Genomic DNA, 21,420 nt, shown 5'->3' with positions numbered 1-21,420 from the left:
AACACAGCCCACAACACAGCCCACAACATAACACAGCCCACAACACAACACAGCCCACTACATAACACAGCCCACAACACAGCCCACAACATAACACAGCCCACAACACAACACAGCCCACAACACAACACAGCCCACAACAAAACACAGCCCACAACATAACACAGCCCACAACACAACACAGCCCACAACATAACACAGCCCACAACACAACACAACACAGCCCACAACATAACACAGCCCACAACACAACACAGCCCACAACACAACACAGCCCACAACATAACACAACATAACACAGCCCACAACACAACACAGCCCACAACACAACACAGCCCACAACACAACACAGCCCACAACATAACACAGCCCACAACACAACACAGCCCACAACACAACACAACATAACACAGCCCACAACATAACACAACCCACAACACAACACAGCCCACAACACAACACAACACAGCCCACAACATAACACAGCCCACAACACAACACAACATAACACAGCCCACAACACAACACAACATAACACAGCCCACAACATAACACAGCCCACAACACAACACAACATAACACAGCCCACAATATAACACAGCCCACAACATAACACAGCCCACAACATAACACAGCCCACAACATAACACAGCCCACAACACAACATAACACAGCCCACAACATAACACAGCCCACAACACGACACAGCCCACAACATAACACAGCCCACAACACAACACAACATAACACAGCCCACAACACAACACAGCCCACAACATAACACAGCCCACAACACAACACAGCCCACAACATAACACAGCCCACAACACAACACAACACAACACAGCCCACAACATAACACAACATAACACAACATAACATAACACAACATAACACAACATAACATAACACAACATAACACAGCCCACAACATAACACAGCCCACAACACAACACAACACAGCCCACAACACAACACAGCCCACAACATAACACAGCCCACAACACAACACAGCCCACAACACAACACAACATAACACAGCCCACAACACAACACAGCCCACAACACAACACAACACAGCCCACAACATAACACAGCCCACAACACAACACAGCCCACAACACAACACAACACAGCCCACAACATAACACAGCCCACAACATAACACAGCCCACAACACAACACAACATAACACAGCCCACAACATAACACAGCCCACAACACAACACAACATAACACAGCCCACAACATAACACAGCCCACAACATAACACAGCCCACAACATAACACAGCCCACAACATAACACAGCCCACAACACAACATAACACAGCCCACAACATAACACAGCCCACAACACGACACAGCCCACAACATAACACAGCCCACAACACAACACAACATAACACAGCCCACAACACAACACAGCCCACAACATAACACAGCCCACAACACAACACAGCCCACAACATAACACAGCCCACAACACAACACAACACAACACAACACAACACAGCCCACAACATAACACAACATAACACAGCCCACAACATAACACAACATAACACAACATAACACAACATAACACAGCCCACAACATAACACAGCCCACAACACAACACAGCCCACAACATAACACAACATAACACAACCCACAACATAACACAACACAACACAACACAACATAACACAACATAACACAGCCCACAACATAACACAACATAACACAGCCCACAACATAACACAGCCCACAACATAACACAGCCCACAACATAACACAGCCCACAACATAACACAACATAACACAACATAACATAACACAACATAACACAACATAACATAACACAACATAACACAGCCCACAACATAACACAGCCCACAACACAACACAACACAGCCCACAACACAACACAGCCCACAACATAACACAGCCCACAACACAACACAGCCCACAACACAACACAACATAACACAGCCCACAACATAACACAGCCCACAACACAACACAGCCCACAACACAACACAACACAGCCCACAACATAACACAGCCCACAACACAACACAACATAACACACCCCACAACATAACACAGCCCACAACAGAACACAGCCCACAACATAACACAGCCCACAACATAACACAGCCCACAACATAACACAACATAACACAGCCCACTACATAACACAGCCCACAACACAGCCCACAACATAACACAGCCCACAACACAACACAGCCCACTACATAACACAGCCCACAACACAGCCCACAACATAACACAGCCCACAACACAACACAGCCCACAACACAACACAGCCCACAACATAACACAGCCCACAACATAACACAGCCCACAACACAACACAGCCCACAACATAACACAGCCCACAACACAACACAACACAGCCCACAACATAACACAGCCCACAACACAACACAGCCCACAACACAACACAGCCCACAACATAACACAACACAACACAGCCCACAACACAACACAGCCCACAACACAACACAGCCCACAACATAACACAGCCCACAACACAACACAGCCCACAACACAACACAACATAACACAGCCCACAACATAACACATCCCACAACACAACACAGCCCACAACACAACACAACACAGCCCACAACATAACACAGCCCACAACACAACACAACATAACACAGCCCACAACACAACACAACATAACACAGCCCACAACATAACACAGCCCACAACACAACACAACACAACACAGCCCACAATATAACACAGCCCACAACATAACACAGCCCACAACATAACACAGCCCACAACATAACACAACCCACAACACAACATAACACAGCCCACAACATAACACAGCCCACAACACGACACAGCCCACAACATAACACAGCCCACAACACAACACAACATAACACAGCCCACAACACAACACAGCCCACAACATAACACAGCCCACAACACAACACAGCCCACAACATAACACAGCCCACAACACAACACAACACAACACAGCCCACAACATAACACAACATAACACAGCCCACAACATAACACAACATAACACAACATAACACAACATAACACAGCCCACAACATAACACAGCCCACAACACAACACAGCCCACAACATAACACAACATAACACAACCCACAACATAACACAACACAACACAACACAACACAACATAACACAACATAACACAGCCCACAACATAACACAACATAACACAGCCCACAACATAACACAACATAACACAGCCCACAACATAACACAGCCCACAACATAACACAGCCCACAACATAACACAACATAACACAACATAACATAACACAACATAACACAACATAACATAACACAACATAACACAGCCCACAACATAACACAGCCCACAACACAACACAACACAACACAGCCCACAACATAACACAGCCCACAACATAACACAGCCCACAACATAACACAGCCCACAACATAACACAACATAACACAGCCCACAACATAACACAGCCCACAACATAACACAATATAACACAGCCCACAACATAACACAACATAACACAGCCCACAACATAACACAACATAACACAACATAACACAACATAACACAGCCCACAACATAACACAACACTACACAACACAACACAGCCCACTACATAACACAGCCCACTACATAACACAACATAACATAACACAACATAACACAACATAACACAGCCCACTACATAACACAGCCCACTACATAACACAACATAACACAGCCCACAACATAACACAGCCCACTACATAACACAGCCCACTACATAACACAACACAACATAACACAGCCCACTACATAACACAACACAACATAACACAGCCCACTACATAACACAGCCCACTGATAACACAGCCCACTACATAACACAGCCCACAACATAACACAACACAGCCCACAACACAACATAACACAACATAACACAACATAACACAGCCCACAACATAACACAACATAACACAGCCCACAACACAACATAACACAACACAACATAACACAACATAACACACAGCCTGGGTGCAGGATCACATAATAATGAGATCACAGCCTGGGTGCAGGATCACATAATAATGAGATCACAGCCTGGGTGCAGGATCACATAATGAGATCACAGCCTGGGTGCAGGATCACATAATGAGATCACAGCCTGGGTGCAGGATCACATAATAATGAGATCACAGCCTGGGTGCAGGATCACATAATAATGACATCACAGCCTGGGTGCAGGATCACATAATAATGACATCACAGCCTGGGTGCAGGATCACATAATAATGACATCACAGCCTGGGTGCAGGATCACATAATGAGATCACAGCCTGGGTGCAGGATCACATAATAATGAGATCACAGCCTGGGTGCAGGATCACATAATAATGAGATCACAGCCTGGGTGCAGGATCACATAATACTGAGATCACAGCCTGGGTGCAGGATCACATAATAATGAGATCACAGCCTGGGTGCAGGATCACATAATAATGAGATCACAGCCTGGGTGCAGGATCACATAATAATGACATCACAGCCTGGGTGCAGGATCACATAATAATGAGATCACAGCCTGGGTGCAGGATCACATAATAATGACATCACAGCCTGGGTGCAGGATCACATAATAATGACATCACAGCCTGGGTGCAGGATCACATAATAATGAGATCACAGCCTGGGTGCAGGATCACATAATGAGATCACAGCCTGGGTGCAGGATCACATAATGAGATCACAGCCTGGGTGCAGGATCACATAATAATGAGATCACAGCCTGGGTGCAGGATCACATAATAATGAGATCACAGCCTGGGTGCAGGATCACATAATAATGAGATCACAGCCTGGGTGCAGGATCACATAATAATGAGATCACAGCCTGGGTGCAGGATCACATAATAATGACATCACAGCCTGGGTGCAGGATCACATAATAATGAGATCACAGCCTGGGTGCAGGATCACATAATAATGAAATCACAGCCTGGGTGCAGGATCACATAATAATGAGATCACAGCCTGGGTGCAGGATCACATAATAATGAGATCACAGCCTGGGTGCAGGATCACATAATAATGACATCACAGCCTGGGTGCAGGATCACATAATAATGAGATCACAGCCTGGGTGCAGGATCACATAATAATGACATCACAGCCTGGGTGCAGGATCACATAATAATGAGATCACAGCCTGGGTGCAGGATCACATAATGATGAGATCACAGCCTGGGTGCAGGATCACATAATAATGACATCACAGCCTGGGTGCAGGATCACATAATGAGATCACAGCCTGGGTGCAGGATCACATAATAATGAGATCACAGCCTGGGTGCAGGATCACATAATAATGAGATCACAGCCTGGGTGCAGGGTCACATAATAATGACATCACAGCCTGGGTGCAGGATCACATAATAATGAGATCACAGCCTGGGTGCAGGATCACATAATAATGACATCACAGCCTGGGTGCAGGATCACATAATAATGAGATCACAGCCTGGGTGCAGGATCACATAATAATGAGATCACAGCCTGGGTGCAGGATCACATAATAATGACATCACAGCCTGGGTGCAGGATCACATAATAATGAGATCACAGCCTGGGTGCAGGATCACATAATAATGAGATCACAGCCTGGGTGCAGGATCACATAATAATGACATCACAGCCTGGGTGCAGGATCACATAATAATGAGATCACAGCCTGGGTGCAGGATCACATAATAATGAGATCACAGCCTGGGTGCAGGATCACATAATAATGAGATCACAGCCTGGGTGCAGGATCACATAATAATGACATCACAGCCTGGGTGCAGGATCACATAATAATGAGATCACAGCCTGGGTGCAGGATCACATAATAATGACATCACAGCCTGGGTGCAGGATCACATAATAATGAGATCACAGCCTGGGTGCAGGATCACATAATAATGAGATCACAGCCTGGGTGCAGGATCACATAATAATGAAATCACAGCCTGGGTGCAGGATCACATAATAATGAGATCACAGCCTGGGTGCAGGATCACATAATAATGAGATCACAGCCTGGGTGCAGGATCACATAATAATGAGATCACAGCCTGGGTGCAGGATCACATAATAATGAGATCACAGCCTGGGTGCAGGATCACATAATAATGAGATCACAGCCTGGGTGCAGGATCACATAATAATGACATCACAGCCTGGGTGCAGGATCACATAATAATGAGATCACAGCCTGGGTGCAGGATCACATAATAATGAGATCACAGCCTGGGTGCAGGATCACATAATGAGATCACAGCCTGGGTGCAGGATCACATAATAATGACATCACAGCCTGGGTGCAGGATTACATTATAATGACATCACAGCCTGGGTGCAGGATCACATAATAATGAGATCACAGCCTGGGTGCAGGATCACATAATGAGATCACAGCCTGGGTGCAGGATCACATAATAATGACATCACAGCCTGGGTGCAGGATCACATAATAATGAGACCACAGCCTGGGTGCAGGATCACATAATAATGACATCACAGCCTGGGTGCAGGATCACATAATAATGCCCTTTATTTGTTTGTCCTGTTTTGTTGGCATATTGTTGCACTGTGCGCAGCCTTATATTTATAACTGACTTAGACGTTTGGACACACCTACTGATTGAAAAGTTCATTTATTTATTTATTTTGACTATTTTCTACTTTGTAGAATAATAGTGAAGACATCAACACATAAAATAACAGATATGGAATCATGTAGTAACCAAAAAAAAAAAAGTGTTAAACCAATCAAAATATATTTTATATTCTTCGAGGTTGGCCCTCTTTGCCTTGATGACTCAACCAGCTTCATGAGGTAGTCACCTGGAATGCATTTCAATTAACAGGTGTGCCTTGTTTAAAGTTAATTTGTGAAATTTCTTAATGCGTTTTGAGCCAATCAGTTGTGTTGTGACAAGGTAGGGGTGGTATACAGGACACAGCCCTATTGGGTAAAAGACCAAGTCCATATTATGGCAAGAACAGCTCAAATAAGCAAAGAGAAACGACAGTCCATCATTACTTTAAGACATGAAGGTCATTCCATTATTACTTTAAGACATGAAGGTCAGTGAATCCAGAACATTTCAACCATTAAAGGAAAAGAGAAAAACAATAAATATTCTCAGTCAAAAACAACAGTCAGAACAAAGCCTCTATATTCTCTCATGAAAAACTCCCTAGAAAGGCCAAAACCTAGGAAGAAACCTAGAGAGGAACCAGGCTATGTGGGGTGGCCAGTCCTCTTCTGGCTGTGCCGGGTGTAGATTATAACAGAGCCTCTATATTCTCTCATGTGATTTCAGGTCCTCTAACACACATCAAGAAAAGCTTGATGATGAGTTGGTTATTTGAATCAGCTGTGCTCTAGGGCACAAACCAAACCCTCACCCAGAAAACACATCCACAAACACAATCCTTTATAATACATGCAGGAGGGAAAACACTGGAAAGTCAAGACACATTCAGAGTGTCTGGGAACTACTGACCCATCATGTATTGGGCCTTCATCTGTCCTATGACCCACTGTTCAGCCTACACCTGTCCTATGTCCCACTGTTCAGCCTACATCTGTCCTATGTCCCACTGTTCAGCCTACATCTGTCCTATGTCCCACTGTTCAGTCTATATCTGTCCTATGTCCCACTGTTCAGCCTATATATGTCCTATGTCCTACTGTTCAGTCTATATATGTCCTATGTCCCACTGTTCAGCAGCCTATATCTGTCCTATGTCCCACTGTTCAGCCTATATCTGTCCTATGTCCCACTGTTCAGCCTATATCTGTCCTATGTCCCACTGTTCAGCAGCCTTTATCTATTCCATGTCCCACTGTTCAGCAGCCTACATCCTTATCTCCTGTGTGTGTTCTCTCATGTCTTCTCATGTGTCCTAACCAGGCAAAACTCTTTTTACATTGGGAGCAGTGGTAGGGCTTGTCTCCTGTGTGTATTCTCTCATGCTCTTTCAGGTGTTCGTTCCGGTTAAAACTCTTTCCACACTGGGAGCAGTGATGAGGTTTTCCCCCTGTGTGTGTTCTCTCATGTCTTTTCAGGCACCCTGACGCGGAAAAACTCTTTCCACACTGGAAGCATTGGAAAGATTTATCGCATGTGTGTATTCTCTCATGCATTTTCAGGTCCCCTAACTGGTTAAAACCCTTTACACAGTGGGAGCAGTGGTACGGTTTCTCTTGCTTCTGCACTGTGTGTATTCTTTCATGCTCTTTCAGGGATTCTTTCCGGTTAAAACTCTTTCCACATTGGGAGCAGTGGTAGGGCTTCTCCCCTGTGTGTATCCTCTCGTGCACTTTCAGGTGTCCTAACTGGGTAAAACTCTTTCCACACTGGGAGCAGTGATGAGGCTTCTCTCCTGTGTGTGTCCTCTCATGTCGTTTCAGGCTCGCTAACAAGGAAAAACTTTTTCCACACTGGGAGCATTGGAAAGGCTTCTCCCCTGTGTGTATTCTCTCATGTCGTTGCAGGTCCCTTAAATGGTTAAAACTCTTTCCACAGTGGGAGCAGTGGTGTCGTCTTGTTGGTTTGGACGTCTCTGGTTCCTCTGAGTCTGGTCTTTCTCCTGCCAAAGACAGAGTGTTTATTTAAACAGAGACCTGAATGAAACCTCCACCACTCTCTTGCTAGGACGTTAAATCTAAATCAGATCCCTCAATAATTTAAAACAAAAGATGTAGAGTTTCAACTAGAATCTTGCTCTCATGGAATGTTGTGTTTTTAGGGTGAGCATAGCTCTATAATAATAGATAATGTCATAGTTACAGGCTGAACAGAGCTCTATAATAATAGATAATGTCATGTTTATAGGCTGAACAGAGCTCTATAATAATAGATAATGTCATGGTTACAGGCTGAACAGAGCTCTATAATAATAGATAATGTCATGTTTACAGGCTGAGCAGAGCTCTATAATAATAGATAATGCCATGGTTACAGGCTGAATAGAGCTCTATAATAATAGATAATGTCATGGTTACAGGCTGAACAGAGCTCTATAATAATAGATAATGTCATGTTTACAGGCTGAGCAGAGCTCTATAATAATAGATAATGCCATGGTTACAGGCTGAATAGAGCTCTATAATAATAGATAATGTCATGGTTACAGGCTGAACAGAGCTCTATAATAATAGATAATGTCATGTTTACAGGCTGAGCAGAGCTCTATAATAATAGATAATGTCATGTTTACAGGCTGAACAGAGCTCTATAATAGATAATGTCATGTTTACAGGCTATAATAGATAATGTCATGTTTTAAGGCTAAACAGAGCTCTATAATAATAGATAATGTCATGGTTACAGGCTGAACAGAGCTCTATAATAATAGATAATGTCATGTTTACAGGCTGAACAGAGCTCTATAATAATAGATAATGTCATGTTTACAGGCTGAATAGAGCTCTATAATAATAGATAATGTCATGGTTACAGGCTGAACAGAGCTCTATAATAATAGATAATGTCATGTTTACAGGCTGAGCAGAGCTCTATAATAATAGATAATGTCATGTTTACAGGCTGAACAGAGCTCTATAATAATAGATAATGTCATGTTTACAGGCTGAACAGAGCTCTATAATAATAGATAATGTCATGTTTACAGGCTGAGCAGAGCTCTATAATAATAGATAATGTCATGTTTACAGGCTGAACAGAGCTCTATAATAATAGATAATGTCATGTTTACAGGCTGAGCAGAGCTCTATAATAATAGATAATGTCATGTTTACAGGCTGAGCAGAGCTCTATAATAATAGATAATGTCATGTTTACAGGCTGAGCAGAGCTCTATAATAATAGATAATGTAATGTTTATAGGCTGAACAGAGCTCTATAATAATAGATAATGTCATGTTTACAGGCTGAGCAGAGCTCTATAATAATCAATAATGTCATGGTTTACAGGCTGAGCAGAGCTCTATAATAATAGATAATGTCATGTCTTTAGGCTGAACAGAGCTCTATAATAATAGATAATGTCATGTTTATAGGCTGAACAGAGCTCTATAATAATAGATAATGTCATGGTTACAGGCTGAACAGAGCTCTATAATAATAGATGATGTCATCTATAATAATAGTAATTACATGGCTGAACAGAGCTCTATAATAATAGATAATGTCATGTTTACAGGCTGAGCAGAGCTCTATAATAATAGATAATGTCATGTTTACAGGCTGAACAGAGCTCTATAATAATAGATAATGTCATGGTTACAGGCTGAGCAGAGCTCTATAATAATAGATAATAATAGATAATGATCATGTCTGTTTTTGGCTGAACAGAGCTCTATAATAATAATCAATAGGCTGTGCAGAGCCTATAATAGATAATGTCATGTCTTTAGGCTGAACAGAGCTCTATAAAATAGATAATGTCATGTTTAAGGCTGAACAGAGCTCTATAATAATAGATAATGTCATGTCCAGGCTGACAGAGCTTAACATCCAGGCTAGCAAGAAGATGTCATGTTTACAGGGGAATATAATAATAGATATGTCATGTTTACAGGCTGAACAGAGCTCTATAATAATAGATAATGTCATAAGGCACTACAGGCTGAGAGGCATCTATAATAATAGATAATGTCATGGTTACAGATCAGGCTGATGTCCGGGAGCTCTATAATAATAGGTAATGTCATGTCTTTAAATTGAACAAAGCTCTATAATAAAGATAAATGTCATTGGTGAGATAATGTATAATTTATGGCTGACAGAGCTCTATAATAATAGAATGTCATGTCTTCAGGCTAAAGAGCTCATAATAAAAATAAATGTCATGTCCCTTACAACATAAAGAGTCATAACTACCCTTTAAAATAAAAACAACATGTCATGTTTATAAAGAGTCATAGCTCCTTTGAAAATAATAGGAATAACATCAAGGCACTGTTTAACAGAGCCAGGTGCCCAAATAAAGCTCCCAAATGAATAATAGTCATAACTGCCAAAATAAAGGAATCCCCAACATAAAGAGCCTAATACCAAAATAAAGGAATCCCCAACATAAAGAGTCATAACTGCCATAAAGGAATCCCAACATAAAGAGTCATAACTGCCAAATAAAGGAATCCCCAACATAAAGAGTCATAACTGTCAAAATAAAGGAATCCCCAACATAAAGAGTCATAACTACCAAAATAAAGGAATCCCCAACATAAAGAGTCATAACTAAAAGATAAAGTCATCCCCAACATAAAGAGTCATAATAATAGAAAATGTCATGGAAAATCCCCAACATAAAGAGTCATAACTAATAAAATAAAGGAATCCCCAACATAAAGAGTCATAACTACCAATAGATAATGTCATAACTGCCCAAATAAAGGCTGAACAGAGTCATAACTAAAAGATAAAGGAATGTCTTCAACATAATAGAGTCATAACTACCAAAATTGTAGAAACCCCAACATAAAATGTCATAAATGCCCATTTGAAACCCCAATTAAAGAGTCATAACTTTTGTTTGAGCCCACTCCTTTGAGAGAACACATCTTTTTGTGCAGACTGGAAATTCTGGGTCGGACTCGTTTGAATCACAAAACTTTACAATTATTTCAGCTTAAAACAACATGAAATGTAAAACTTGAGTAGAACGTCCGGGGAACAACATCCATGTTGCGTTTATAGAAGAAGTTCCTTTGAGGTAAGGTCTGACATGTATTCAGGGCAGTTACCTGTAATTGTATCCTCAAAACACTTCCACACTCCCATGGCAGACAGAGACAAAACACTTCCACACTGCAGTGCCATTTATCAGGCAGAGACTAACACTTCCATACTCATATGGGATGTCCGGCTAGGAGAAAAGAGACAAAATGTTTGTTTCATGTGTTTATCAGAAAGTATAAATGATCCAAGAAATTTGCCAAAACAATGGCACAGTAACAGGTAAAAACCAAATTTAAAGAGAAAACACTTTTTGTGCCAACATAAAAAGTCATAACTGCCACTTTTTATTTCAGCTCAGAGACAAAAGACTATGTTGCGTTTATATTTTATAACAATTTTGTTTCAGACTCCAAGTTCACTTCACTCATACAATTTATCAGACAGAGACAAAACACTTCCAACTCATTCAATTTATCAGACAGAGATAAAGGAACTTCCCAACATAAAGGCAGAGAGACAAAACTGCCAAAATCATACAATTTATCAGACAGAGACAAAACACTTCCACACTCATACAATTTATCAGACAGAGTCAAAACACTTCCACACTCATTCAATTTAACAGACAGAGTCAAAACACTTCCACAAATAAATTTATCAGACAGAGAGTCAAAACACTTCCACACTAATACCCCATTTATCAGACAGAGTCAAAACACTTCCTTACTGGTAAATTTATCAACATAAGAGTCATAACTACTTCAAAACTAAAGGAATTTACAGTTTTAGAGTGATGGCTTCCATTTAACAGGAATTATCAGACAGAGTCATAAATGCCAAAATAAAGGATCAGACAAATGTAACAAAACAGTCATAACTACCTGCAATTTATCAGACAGAGGAAACCCTTCCATAAAGAGTCATTTACATTCAAAATAAAGGACTTCCCAAATAAAGAGTCATAGACAGAGACAAAAATTGAATCCATAACATAAAGTTATAGTGCAGTTAAGGAACCCTTCCATATTCATAAAGTTAATGACGGCCAAAACAGCCACTCCACAACTCATACCTTTATCAGGGGCAGAGACAAAACATTTTCTGGAACTGTATTCAGAGGGATGAACCCAATTCCTTCATGAGTGGCTTCAATAATTTGATATTTTTGTGGTGGTGATGGATCAACGCCACTCCAGAATCTTCCCAGAATGTGTTCAATAAGGTTGAGCATCCAGTGACTGGACACAAACAGCCCTTCTTTAAAACCCAGGAGGGCAAGCTTTTCAGAGCCCTTTGCAAAGTCATATGAGTGGCTTCCCAAATGGATCCAAGTGGCTTAGGTCAAATGGATCATTTTTAGTGGCTTCCCAAATGGATCATATAGTGGCTTCCCAAATGGATCCACATGGTGGAAGCACCCTTTTCAAATACTTTGATCATATGGTGGCTTCCCAAATTGGATCATATAGTATCTTCCCAAATGGATCAATGTGGCTTAGTAAATGGATCATACCAAATTTAGCAAATGGATCATATAGTGGCTTCCCAAATGGATCATATAGTGGCTTCCCAAATAGAGAAATACACTTTTTGGATCATATGGTGGCTTCAAATGGATCATATGGTGGCTTCCTAAATGGATCATATAGTGGCTTCCCAAATGGATCATATAGTGGCTTCCCAAATGGATCATCCTCAAAACACTTCCCAAATGGACCATTTATCAGACAGAGCTTCCCAAATGGACTCATACAATTTCCCAAATGGATCAAAACACTTCCCAAATAGACCATTTATCAAATAGATCAAAACACTTCCCAAATACTCATATAGTGGCTTCCCAAATGGACCAAAGTGGCTTCCAAATGGATCATACAATTTACCAAAGAGACAAAACACTTCCAAATACTCATACAGTTTATCAAATAGATCAAAACACTTCCAAATGGACAATTTATCAGACAGGAGACAAAACATCACACTCATGGCAATTCCCAAATGGATCATATAGTGGCTTCCAAATGGATCATATAGTGGCTTCCCAAATGGATCATATAGTGGACAAAACAAATGGACCATATGGTGGCTTCCCAAATGGATCATATGGTGGCTTCCTAAATGAATCATACAATTTATCAAATAGATCAAATGGTGGCTTCCAAATGGATCATATGGTTTCCCAAATTGATCAAAACAGTGCCTTCCCAAATGGATCATATAGTGACAAAATGGATCATATCAGTACTTTAGCAAAGAGATCAAAAGTGGCTTCCAAATGGATCATATAGTGGCTTCCCAAATGGATCAAAACACTTCCCAAATGGATCATATTTATCAGAAGGATCATAACCCTTCCCAAATGGATCATATAGTTTATCAAAGAGTCATAACACTTCCATGGACCATACAATTTATCAAAGGACAAAACACTTCCAAATACAATCATATCAGACAGAGACAAAACCCTTCCATACTCATAAAATTTATCAGACAAATAAGATTGGTGGTGTGGCCAGCTAGATCATATACAGGCTTTGGTCCCAAATGGACCATCAGAGTGGCTTCCCAAATGGATCATTAGTGGCTTCCCAAATGGATCATATAGTGGCTTCCCAAATGGATCATATAGTGGCTTCCCAAATGGATCATATAGTGGCTTCCCAAATGGACCATATGGTGGCTTCCCAAATGGATCATATGGTGGCTTCCTAAATGAATCATATAGTGGCTTCCCAAATGGATCATATAGTGGCTTCCCAAATGGATCATATAGTGGCTTCCCAAATGGATCATATGGTGGCTTCCCAAATGGATCATATGGTGGCTTCCCAAATGGACCATATAGTGGCTTCCCAAATGGATCATATAGTGGCTTCCCAAATGGATCATATAGTGGCTTCCCAAATGGATCATATAGTGGCTTCCCAAATGGATCATATAGTGGCTTCCCAAATGGATCATATAGTGGCTTCCCAAATGGATCATATAGTGGCTTCCCAAATGGATCATATAGTGGCTTCCCAAATGGATCATATAGTGGCTTCCCAAATGGATCATATAGTGGCTTCCCAAATGGATCAAATGGATCAATAAATAGATCATATGGTGGCTTCCCAAATGGATCATATAGTGGCTTCCCAAATGGATCATGAAAAATTCCCAAATGGATCATATATTATTTCAATATTAATGTTGATATGTTTCAAATGAATTATATACATGTAAATGAAATGTTCCCAAATAGATCATATGGTGTTCCCAAATGGACACATGGTCATCTTCCCAAATGGATCATTGAAGTGCATTACATTTAAATGGATCATTTTACATTTAAGTCCCAAATGGACCATATAGAGCGACTTCCCAAATGGATCATTGGTGGCTTCATCCAAATGGATCATAGGTAGTGCATCTAATGGATCATAGGGATTACTTCCCAAATGATCATATAGTGGTATTCCCAAATGGATCATATAGTAAGGTTCCCAAATGGATCATATAGGGCTTCCTGAGCGGGAAATAGACCATATGGTGGCTTCCCAAATGGATCATATAGTGGCTTCCCAAATGGATCATATAGTGGCTTCCCAAATAGATGGTAGTGGCTTCCCAAATGGATCATATAGTGGCTTGATCCAAATGGATCATATAGTAGGCTTCCCAAATAGATCATATAGTGGCTTCCCAAATGGATCACAGCTAGTGGCAAGCACCAAATTGGTCTTGTAGCGGAGTGGCTTCAAATGGATCATATAGTGGCTTCCCAGGAGCGGGGTGATCGTGGCTTCCCAAATAGACATATAGGAAGGCTTCCCAAATGGATCATATAGGGCTTCCCAAATTGATGAGTTGTAGGGTTTAATGGCACTCTCAATCTTATCTTTGATATGTCCAGTAATCCAGACGGGAGATGAAAATTAGCCAAATAAAAAAATGTGTGAGGCAGGGTTATTTCAATATTAATGTTTATATGTTTCAATATGAATAAATACATGGAAGAAATGTAAAGCAGGTGGAATGACACCAACGGGCGCCTTGATCTTAACGAAGGGTTTGATTTGCAGCCTACAGATTAAACATTATGGTGTCTTAAAGGAGGACTGGAGCATCTAATGATGAAACATTATGTAGTCTTAAAGCCGAGCATTAATGAGCTGAAACATTATGGTCTTAAAGATCCTGGAGCATCTAATGATGAACATTATGGAGTCTTAAAGGAGGACTGCCATCCTAATGATGAAACATTATGGAGTCTTAAAGGAGACTGGAGATCTAATGATGAAACATTATGGATTCTTAAAGGAGGACTGTAGCAAATGATGAAACATTATGGAGTCTTAACAGGAGCCAAGCATCTAATGGTGAAACATAGCGAGAATAGGAGAGGGTCTAATAAAAACAGGAGCCTTAAAGGGGACATCTAATGATGAAACATTATGGAGTCTTAAAGGAGGACTGTAGCATCCTAATGATGAAACATTATGGAGTCTTAAAGGAGGACTGGAGCATCTAATGATGAAACATTATGGAGTCTTAAAGGAGGACTGTAGCATCTAATGATGAAACATTATGGAGTCTTAAAGAGGACTGATAGCATCTAATGATGAAACATTATGGAGTCTTAAAGGAGGACTGTAGCATCTAATGATGAAACATTAGGAGTCTTAAAGGAGGACTGTAGCATCCTAATGATGAAACATTAGGAGTCTTAAAGGAGGACTGTAGCATCTAATGATTTGAAACATTATGGAGGTCTTAATTCAGAGGAGAGACTAGTAGCATCTAATGGAAGGACATTAAGAGTTTTGGAGAGAAAATAAATGAAACATATGGTCTGTAGTTGACTGACATCTAGGATCATTAGGAGGTTTTTTCAGAAGGGGGTGCAACTCTAAGACGGAAACATTATGGGTCAGGGATGAGTTGATGAGCGAGGTGAACGTAAGGGAGAAGGTCTCCGGAAATGGTCTGGAGAAGAGAGAGGGGATCTAATGGGTGAAACATTAGGAGTCTTAAAGGAGGACTGTAGACGCATTTATCTGGAGATGAAACATTAGGGGTCTTAAGAGGTCAGGACATGTAGCATCTGAGCACAGCAATGATGAAACATTATGGATCTTAAAGTCGAGGACTTTTCAAAAATGGAAACATTATCTGTCTTAGAGAGGAGGAGGGGGATCTAATGGGATGAAACATGGCAAAGAGCTTCCTAGGGTTAAACATTAGGCAGATGACTTGGAATTAATATGAAACATTATGGTAGAAAAGGAGGCTTTAGCATCTAGATGACATTAGGAAAATGTAGAGGAGGAGGGATGAAAGGATGAAACATTATGGTCCGCAGGAGGCTGAGCATTTGATCCATTTCCGTCTTAAAGGAGCCTGCATCTACAGATGAAACATTATGGAGTCTTAAAGGAGGACTGTAGCATCTAATGATGAAACATTATGGAGTCTTAAAGGAGGATTGTAGCATCTAATGATGAAATATTATGGAGTCTTAAAGGAGGACTGTAGCATCTACAGTTTAAACATTATGGAGTCTTAAAGGAGGACTGTAGCATCTAATGATGAAACATTATGGAGTCTTAAAGGAGGACTGTAGCATTTAATGATGAAACATTATAGAGTCTTAAAGGAGGACTGGTAGCATCTAATGATGAAACATTATGGACGTAGGCAAAGAGTGTTTTTTCAAAAATATGAGTTTCTGTGCACCGAGACCCCAGGTTACCTGAACGAGCACCGAGACCCAGGGTTACCTGAACGACCCCCTGGGTTACCTGAACGAGCACCAGGCCCCAGGGTTACCTGAACGAGCACCAGGACCCAGGGTTACCTGAACGAGCACCAGGACCCAGGGTTACCTGAACGAGCACCGGGACCTGAACAGGGTTACCTGAAACGAGCACCAGGACCCAGGGTTACCTGAACGAGCACCAGGACCCAGGGTTACCTGAGAGCGGGAGGGTTACCAGGACCCAGGGTTACCTGAACGAGCACCAGGACCCAGGGTTACCTGAACGAGCACCGGGACCCAGGGTTACCTGAACGAGCACCGGGACCCAGGTTACCTGATCAGACCTGAACCAGCCCCATTAATGATGCGGAACCAGGACCCAGGGTTACCTGACGAGAAGGAGGTCCTTGAGATTGGCAGTGCACGGTGATTCCACACCATCATGGTTCGAAAATGTGTGTGGAATCTCTGCCAATTCTCACATAGAAACTTAAAATGGGGTGGAAATATGTTTTACATTTGTATCACAAACCCCTTTCTGACAACATCATGATGAAAGTGGGTCATTTTAGGCCAAAACATGCCCCCTCCTGTAAGACCCTGTGATCCAGGAACGATACAGCCAACATCTCGTCATTATGATCCTTATAACGTGCCAGTACGTATATCTACATTCTGAAATGCAAATTTTAACGTAAATGTATTCAATCTTAAACTTTAATATTACCTACATATAACTATATAACGGGAAGACCTACGATAGATGACCTACATCGGGTAAGAATATCAAAAGAATCGCCAATATTAACTAAAAATGCCAACATCGGCATCGACCGGATGTCTAGTTTAACGCAGATGTGCAAAAACGATGTCAAAGCTGACGTGCCATACCTATATAACGTAGGTAGATGACCTACATAACGTAGGTAGATGACCCTACATACCTATATAACGTAGGTAGATGACCCTACATACCTATATAACGTAGGTAGATGACCTACATACCTATATAACGTAGGTAGATGACCTACATACCTATATATAACGTAGGTAGATGACCTACATACCTACATATAACGTAGGTAGATGACCTACATACCTATATAACGTAGGTAGATGACCTACATACCTATATAACGTAGGTAGATGACCTACATACCTATATAAGATGACCTACGTAGGTAGATGACCTACATACCTATATAACGTAGGTAGATGACCTACATACCTATATAACGTAGGTAGATGACCTACATACCTATATAACGTAGGTAGATGACCTACATACCTATATAACGTAGGTAGATGACCTACATTCCTATATAACGTAGATGACCTAGATGACCTACATACCTATATAACGTAGGTAGATGACCTACATAGATGACCTAATAACGTAGGTAGATGACCTACATACATACCTATATAACGTAGGTAGATGACCTACATACCTATATAACGTAGGTAGATGACCGTATATACCTATATAACGTAGGTAGATGACCTACATTCCTATATAACGCAGGTAGATGACCTACATACCTATATAACGTAGGTAGATGACCTACATACCTATATAACGTAGGTAGATGACCTACATACCTATATAACGTAGGTAGATGACCTACATACCTATATAACGTAGGTAGATGACCTACATACCTATATAACGTAGGTAGATGACCTACATACCTATATAACGTAGGTAGATGACCTACATACCTATATAACGTAGGTAGATGACCTACATAACGTAGGTAGATGACCTACATACCTACATAACGTAGGTAGATGACCTACATACCTATATAACGTAGGTAGATGACCTACATACCTACATAACGTAGGTAGATGACCTACATACCTACATAACGTAGGTAGATGACCTACATACCTATATAACGTAGGTAGATGATCTACATACCCCTATATAACGTAGGTAGATGATCTACATAGATGACCTATACCTATATAACGTAGGTAGATGACCTACATACCTATATAACGTAGGTAGATGACCTACATACCTATATAACGTAGGTAGATGACCTACATACCTATATAATGACCTACATAACTATATAACGTAGGTAGATGACCTACATACCTATATAACGTAGGTAGATGACCTACATACCTATATAACGTAGGTAGATGACCTACATACCTATATAACGTAGGTAGATGACCTACATAACGTAGGTAGATGACCTACATAACGTAGGTAGATGACCTACATACCTATATAACGTAGGTAGATGACCTACATAACTATATGACCTACATAATATAACGTAGGTAGATGACCTACATACCTATATAACGTAGGTAGATGACCTACATTCCTATATAACGTAGGTAGATGACCTACATACCTATATAACGTAGGTAGATGACCTACATAACTTAGGTAGATGACCTACATACCTATATAACGTAGGTAGATGACCTACATACCTATATAACGTAGGTAGATGACCTACATACCTATATAACGTAGGTAGATGACCTACATACCTATATAACGTAGGTAGATGACCTACATACCTATATAACGTAGGTAGATGACCTACATAACGTCGTATATAACGTAGGTAGATGACCTACATACCTATATAACGTAGGTAGATGACCTACATACCTATATAACGTAGGTAGATGACCTACATACCTATATAACGTAGGTAGATGACACATATAACGGGCTGGAACAAGACTTGACAAATGTCCCAGGTACTTTAAAAGGGTATCACCCATTTTATAAATATACCTTAAAACAAATATAAACGCACCATGTAAAGTGTTGGGTCCCACCTTTCAGGAGCTGAAATAAAAAGATCCCTGAAAAACTTGTATTGCAGATGATGCTGATCGAGATGTTTAAAGAGCATCCGCCTCAGTCTCCCCCATCAGAAAAAAAGCACGCGGTACCATAAATCCTTGTGTATTCCCATTGGAAAATGTACTTTTTTTAATTATATGGTGTCCCCAAAATGCAATAACAACTTTAGAATCGGTTTAATGATCTCGGTGTAAGAAAATGCAGTCGGAAACAGAAGAGTGGGTGGCTTGACAGCGTTTTTGCGAATGTCGGCAGTCTTTAACACGACACATTAGTAAGACAGTTCAACAACTACAGAGTCAGAACAACTCTGACAGAAACAGTCGGATAGAAACACAGTGTTTCTAAAATAGTACTTACTCGTGTTAATCAGATCTCCAGTCTTCCCTTCCTCCTCCAACGTGACAGTAATCTCCCCCTCGTCCTCCTTCATTCCACAAACTGCATCCTCCTCTTTCACTCTTAAATATTCTTCCTCTTCTTTCACTGTAAATTCTTCCTCTTTCACGTCTTTCTCCTCTTCTTTCACTGTAACAGCCTCATCCTCTACTTCTTGTTTAACTGTAACAGCCTCCTCTTCCTTCTCCTCTTTTACGAGAACATCTTTCTCCGTCCAGCAGTCCTCCTCCTCTTTTACGGGGGCTTCTTTCTCCTCTTCTTTAGCAGGGAGGGTGTAGCTTGGTGAGCTCATGGTCGAGGATGTTAGCAAGTAAGCTAGTTAGCATTAGCCGAGTGTTACTTAGCCAGATAGCTAATAACGTAAATAGTAAATTAAATGGCCTATTTACTAGTTAACGTTACTCTGACGGTGTGTTCAAAACACTGAGGTTAATATACCTTGCCTAAAGAGCTTAAATGTTGTGGTTTTATGTTGGCTAGCACGCTACCGAGGTGGATGAATTGTTGTTGTAGAAAAAAACATCCCGTCCACTACATTATACGTCACGCAAGAAGCATCACCTGAAAGACTCTCATCGCCGCCTGCTGACTGGAGTGGGTAACACAGTTGAACAAAAACATTCTGGAAAACAACGTAAACAAATAATTGTTAAATAACCAGTTCTCTTACTTCTTACAGATAATAATTTCCTTTACGCAGATATAGAAGCTGAATAGAGATTTGTACATT

General features: G+C 40.8%; 1 protein-coding gene across 1 annotated transcript; it reads right to left on the bottom strand.

Moving 5' to 3' along the window:
- Positions 1 to 6,580: 6,580 nt before the first annotated feature.
- On the bottom strand, positions 6,581 to 21,194 carry LOC127922687 (zinc finger protein 239-like). Its single transcript, XM_052506584.1, has 2 exons — positions 20,652 to 21,194; positions 6,581 to 8,653 (listed from the first exon to the last, which is right to left on the bottom strand). Exons 1-2 carry the CDS (start codon positions 20,980 to 20,982, stop codon positions 7,911 to 7,913), a joined length of 1,074 nt encoding a protein of 357 aa, XP_052362544.1. The 5' UTR covers positions 20,983 to 21,194; the 3' UTR covers positions 6,581 to 7,910.
- Positions 21,195 to 21,420: the final 226 nt, after the last annotated feature.

The sequence above is a fragment of the Oncorhynchus keta genome, unplaced genomic scaffold (genome assembly GCF_023373465.1).
Source record: "Oncorhynchus keta strain PuntledgeMale-10-30-2019 unplaced genomic scaffold, Oket_V2 Un_contig_26750_pilon_pilon, whole genome shotgun sequence".
In the NCBI taxonomy this organism is placed as follows: domain Eukaryota; kingdom Metazoa; phylum Chordata; class Actinopteri; order Salmoniformes; family Salmonidae; genus Oncorhynchus; species Oncorhynchus keta.
Note: the sequence above shows the minus strand (reverse complement) of the source record. Positions and strands in the feature narration are given on the sequence as shown.

What these genes read in the sequence shown, in the direction of transcription:
- LOC127922687 (XM_052506584.1), bottom strand. Translation starts at nt 20,982, where the DNA reads ATGAGCTCACCAAGCTACACCCTCCCTGCTAAAGAAGAGGAGAAAGAA. An exon ending in TGGAGATCTGATTAACACGA is followed by an intron (nt 8,654 to 20,651) that starts GTAAGTACTATT and finishes TGTCTTTGGCAG; the next exon opens with GAGAAAGACCAGACTCAGAG.